The sequence below is a fragment of the Clupea harengus genome, chromosome 20 (genome assembly GCF_900700415.2).
Source record: "Clupea harengus chromosome 20, Ch_v2.0.2, whole genome shotgun sequence".
NCBI lineage: Eukaryota > Metazoa > Chordata > Actinopteri > Clupeiformes > Clupeidae > Clupea > Clupea harengus.
Genome location: NC_045171.1, coordinates 26,054,918 through 26,060,917, shown reverse-complemented (window position 1 = coordinate 26,060,917; position 6,000 = coordinate 26,054,918). Strand labels below are relative to the sequence as shown.

Below are 6,000 nucleotides of genomic sequence, written 5' to 3'. Positions count from 1 at the left end.
TAATATAGGCCTGTCTGGGATATCCTTGAAATGAACACAAGAATAACACTTTAAAAAAAAGGTTTAACCCCCTGAGCGTCTGGGAAGAGGTAGTCTAATTTGTCCAACTTGAATTCTGTTCAGTCTGCAGTAAACTGAACGTCATCCATGATGTCGACTTATTATTTCTATGCTGTTCTTTCCCTGTCTGTGGAATATCCCATATTGTTAGTCTATCCACACTTAGTCACCAGTAGCCTCGTGTTTCACAAATGAATACCTTTAATTCCACTCTCTCCCTTAGATCCAACAGGCTTTCAGGCCAGGCTTATGGGGCGCCAAGTGGGATAGACCTTATTTTGTAGACAGAATACACTATGTAACACCAAAATGGCAACCAAATGTGTTAGCATTTTGTCCACAGAATATTGAACACATTCTTTCCTATACAGAAAAGCTTTTCCTTTCGTGGGCCAAAAGCTGAATGCTCTTCTCACTCTGCAGACCTAATTAAAAAATAATTATATATGGAGTAAAAACTGAAGACAAGTATAGCTGGTAGATTTGACATGAACTATGTTGTAGTCTTATCAGATAAACAACTGCTATAGAAGTGGATTGAATCCAATGGTGCATAGAGTTCTAATTGCACATTGAAAGTAATTAGTTGATGATCTGATAGGACAGTATTTTGAAGTAATAATAATAATAATAATAATAGTAATAAACTTTATTTAAATAGCACCTTTCATGCAAAAGAATGCAGCTCAAAGTGCTTTACAGCAAATACTTAAAAATAGACATAAAATAAACATAAAAACTAGGATATAGTGCAAAACAAATAAATAAAATAAATAAATAAAAATAATAATGATAAAAACAGTGATAGAGTACATAAAGATGAGAAAAAATAAAATAAAAATTGAATACATAGAATGCATAGCATAAGATAGAAAATGAAATGTATTTCATCTAACCCCTTAATATCACGATGAAGATCAAAGTAAGACACAAAAATATATATATAATTAAATTAAATTAAAATTATTTATATATATATATATATATATATATATATATCAGGGAAGCCAGCTCGCTTAACATCTTTAAAAGAAAACTAAAAACGTACCTCTTCACATTAGCTTTTAATTAAGTTGAGCTAATTAAAGGCTAATGTGAAGAGGTAAGTTTTTAGTTTTCTTTTAAAGATGTTAAGCGAGCTGGCTTCCCTGATGTCTATAGGCAGTATAGCTTCCATAGCAAGTATAACTATTAGATGTCTAGGCCAATGTCTAAGCCACATGTTAATACCAGATCACTGGTGTGGTTGCAGTGATGAGCCATATGTTTATACCAGATACGTAACGTGTGGGCATGTTTACATGTTGGGACAATCCTACTGTTTATTCAGCCATCTTTCTGTGTGGGCTTTAATATACATGGTAGAAATAGCATTTTGTTTAAAAATTCAATTGTGATATGGAAATAAAAATAAAAAATGAATGAGAAAAGAAAAATGAAATTTACAAATAAAATCATTACAGACTTTGAAAGGTTCCTACTGTATGTTATTTCGGTATCTTCTGGCAAAGTAAATCTCATCAGTAGCCAGGAGGACCTAAAGAACTAAATGATTGTTAATGAGTTGTCATGTTTTAACTGTTTTATTAGGGAAATAAACAGGTGCTTGGACACAAATTGTGTTCTAGAAGTATCTGGGAGCTTTTTGTTGGTTGTTTTTCAGTTTGTTTGCATATATTTCTGATAACCATTTGTTAAACTATTATATCTCTGGTCCTTACTTGCCTTGCCTTGTAATTGTTGATTGAAAAGTAAGAAGAAGAAGAAGAAGAAGAAGAAGAAGAAGAAGAAGAAGCCAGGAATGTCAGGGGTGTTGAACCCAGGTCCAAATGGCTATATCGGTCCTGAGGCACACAAGAAGAGATTTCTGAAATTGGACATAAGTGATTGACCAGAGAGCAAATGGATTTACTCTTGCCTGAATGATTTATTGCGGGATATTGCTTGTTGAACCAGCATCAGCAATGCTGGGAACGCCTGAAGAACAAACTAAGGTGGTGAGAAGTCAACTGGGCATTAGGAGATTTTGTCAGATATCTGCTGACGGCTTTATCTGGTCTTGTGTGCAAAGTGAGGACTCTGCGATGGGAGGCACAGTTAAGCCCATTCTGAGTTTCTGCCCCAGCATGCTTCACTCCACTCATGCTCACAGTCTCTCTCTCTCAGACTAGTATCTCACACATATGGGTCTCATCAAATTTATTGAAGGGTTTATGTAATGCTGCACAAACCAAAAATCAAGAGCTTATTAGAGGAAATCACGGAGAGATGGAGAAATGAATCAGGGCCAAGAAAAACACTCTGAATTCTTTCAAATGTTGGTGGATTTTTTTTTTCTGGTACAAAGGATTTCTCAGGGGTCATCATAGCAATGGCTCTGATAGGCACTGGCTCTGAAATCAGGAGTCTTCTTGTAAGGAATGATCATACACTGATCAAATACAATTTTACAACTTTTATGTTTTACGTTTCAACATAAACAACTGTGTATGACATACCTTTGGTTCGTTTGAAATTCCAATTCTTGTTTTAAAGATGCAATATACAGTACCAGTCAAAAGTTTGGACACACCTTGTCATTCAATGGTTTTTCTTTATTTCTTTATTTTTATTTTTTTCTACATTGCAGATTAATATTGAAGACATCAAAACTATGAAGGAACACATATGGAATTATGTGGTAAACAAAAAAAAGTGTTAAACAAACCAGAATATGTTTTATATTTTAGATTCCACGTAGCCACCTGTTGCTTTGATGACAGCTTTGCACACTCTTGGCATTCTTTCAAGCAGCTTCACAAGGTAGTCACCTGGAATTGTTTTCAATTAACAGGTGTGACTTGTCAAGAGTTCATTTGTGGAATTCCTTGCCTTCTTAATGTGTTTGAGACCAACAGTTGTGTTGTGCAGAGGAAGGGTTGGTGCACAGTTCTATACAGTGAATAGGCCTATTCGACTACAGTTCTAATCCATATTATGGCAAGAACCACTCAACTAAGTAAGGAGAAACGACAGTCTATCATTACTTTAAGACAGGAAGGTCAGTCAATCTGAAAGATTTCAAGAACTTTGAATGTATCCTCATGTGCAGTCGCGAAAACCATCAAACGCTATGATGAAACTGGCTCTCATGAGGACCGCCCCAGGACAGGAAGACCAAGAGTTACCTCTGCTGCCGAGGATAAGTTAATTATAGTTACCAGCCTCAGAAACCGCAAATTAACAGCACCTCAGATTAGAGCCCACATAAATGCTTTGCAGAGTTCAAGTCCAGAGAATGTGTGGTGACCACCGTGAAGCATGGAGGTTGAGGTGTGATGGTGTGGGGGTGCTTTGCTGGTGACACTGTTGGTGATTTGTTCAAAATTCAAGGCATACTTAACCAGCATGGCTACCAATGCATTCTGCAGGGACATGCCATCCCATCTGGTTTGCGCCTAGTGGGACCAGCATTTCTATTTCAACAGGACAATGACCCCAAACACACCTCCAGGCTATGTAATGGCTATTTGACCAAGAAGGAGAGTGATGGAGTGCTGCGTCAGATGACCTGGCCTCCACAATCACCCAAACTAAACCCAGTTGAGATGGTCTGGGATCAGTTGGACTGCAGAGTGAAGGCAAAGCAGCCAACAAGTGCTCAGCACCTCTGGGAACTCCTTCAAGACTGTTGGAAAACCATTCCAGGTGACTACCTCATGAAGCTGATTGAAAGAATGCCAAGAGTGTTCAAAGCTGTCATCAAAGCAAAAGGTGGCTACTTTGAAGAATCTAAAATATAAAACATATTCTGGTTTGTTGGGCATTTTTTTGTATACCACATAATTCCATATGTGTTCCTTCATAGTTTTGATGTCTTCAATATTAATCTGCAATGTAGAATAAAATAAAGAAAAACCATTGAATGACAAGGTGTGTCCAAACTTTTGACTGGTACTGTAAAGATTTTGTTGAAAAAAAATCCCCTAAAACTATGCTATTTTGTAAGCATTATGAAAATACAGTTCTCAAAGTATTCCTATTCATGCCTGTTGTTGTCCTCTTCCTGTCCGTTGTGCCTGTGCGCTCCAGTGCTCGTGCTCAGCCCTGGATTTGGACTAAACAATACACTATTCCATCCAATGTGGGAGGAGTGCATTGGATTGTCTCTTGAGTTCAAAAAAAAAAAAAAAAATTGTTGGACTGTACCTTTAAGGACTATGCACTGATCATATATCATGCTATAATGACATGCTTATTCAGGTTAGACAGAAAAGTTACACAATTCGGTAAAATGTCTACAAATTCTACATTTAAAAAATCTTATCTTTCCATAGTGTATGTTATATAGTGTTAAGTGTTAAAGTCCAGTCAATTTGACATATTTATCCCATTTTAATATTACAGTCGCCTGTGTTTTCGTTGAAAGTTGTCCCAATGTTTGGGCCTTGCCATCCCAATGACACAGCATGCCAATCTCTCTCCAGCATTTCCATGAAGGAGGCTTCCTGCATCACCGCCACGACCCAGGTCATCTTCCTTGGCATGGACCACCACCGACCTGCCAAGAACTGATGGGCCACCAAAGAGTGTGGCATCAGAATCCAGTGCCTGCCGAATCTTCCCATGCAAGGGCAGGAAGTGGCCAAAGTCTCCTGGATGGTCTGGATGGTTAACTGAGAGGGGGTTGTAGTGACCACCTGTGGAGGAGCAGCCCTCACTCAGGTCCCCGTACTGGTGGATGTGGATGGCTCTGTGCTGTCCATCAGGAGCAGGGAAGCCATGTAGGTTGATGACTACACTCAGCTTACCGCCAGCATGCTCCTGCTTGAACATCACTTGCCCATAAATCTTTGGCATGCCGGAGGTGAGCTTGGAATTCGGCCGCATTCTGCATGTAGCATAGAGAATCCCATTGTTTTCTGTAAGCTCAAGAGGACCCATCTCATTTTGGATGGAATCGTCACTGAGACATGTATGACAGCCACAAAGGACCATAAGCAGTAGATATCGATAATGATTCGCCATTCTGACCACACCTAAAGAAGAGAGGGCCGCCTATTAGTTAGCATAAAGGCTATTATGTTTTGCATGCCAAGTGATTCATTCCCCTCTGTGAGAATGTAGGTTGCTATTCAACTATGATAAAATAAAAGGTCCCGATTGCTTTACAAACTGACTGTGCTAACTGCTTATCTGCTGCATTAGCTCACAAAATAAGTCAAAATAACGTTTTAAGTTTTGACATGCGGACAAATGCCTAAGTAGAGTAGAAAGGAAGACAAAAGGTGCGTACATGTTGTCCCGTTTTTAATCGGAAGTAAAGCATGCAGAATATGGGACTTAGGGAATTGCTAAACAATGCAAGTACTACTTGTTCAACTCCGTGCCATGACATGTTCAAAATTGCGATCTCCGCTTCACTAGTCTAACGCGGTCCACACTTTCTACGATAGCCTACTTCAAGCGATAAGCATTGTTTCTAAAAGCATGTCATTCGAGCTATATCAACCATGTATGAACAATGTTTAAATAAACTACTACCTGGAAGAAATATGTCGTTTCAGCTGGTGATTCAGAGACGTGGAAGAGTCCAGAGTTAAACAACATCAAATGCCACTCCCACTAAATTATGATTTTGTAACAGTAACAGTGTAGCTGTTTGTAAGTCGCCACAGTGGAATCCTCAATAGCAACTCTCAATAGTGAGATATAAAATAAACCTATTGGTCGCATTTCACTTTTGTATAAAGCATACTTTTACAGCCAAGCACTTGTTTTATCACAGTAAACTATCAGGCAACTATATGAATAGTAGGTAATAGTATTCTGGACAAAAAGTAAATTATTGGCATTGGAGGGTAACAAAATGATTTGCAGTAGGCTTATATCCACTGTAGTACTGATGTACCAGGCAGCGTGACTGGAAAATGATTGCTTTTGAATGGAAAATACATCACG

The 6,000-nt window shown here is 38.4% G+C and overlaps 1 protein-coding gene across 2 annotated transcripts in view; it reads right to left on the bottom strand.

The window, feature by feature from the left end:
* Positions 1-4,094: 4,094 nt before the first annotated feature.
* LOC116225230 (extracellular superoxide dismutase [Cu-Zn]-like) overlaps positions 4,095-6,000 on the bottom strand; it is a 364,295-nt gene continuing 362,389 nt past the window's right edge. The window contains exons 1-2 of one of the 2 annotated variants that reach the window (XM_031587419.1): positions 5,584-5,687; positions 4,095-5,078 (exon numbers count right to left, since the gene is read on the bottom strand). In XM_031587419.1, the coding sequence (XP_031443279.1) occupies positions 4,441-5,067 (627 nt within the window). In that variant the 5' untranslated portion in view covers positions 5,068-5,078; positions 5,584-5,687 and the 3' untranslated portion in view covers positions 4,095-4,440. Of the gene's footprint in view, positions 5,079-5,583; positions 5,688-6,000 lie in introns of those variants that run through there. The other variant, XM_031587418.2, reaches the window with a different exon arrangement.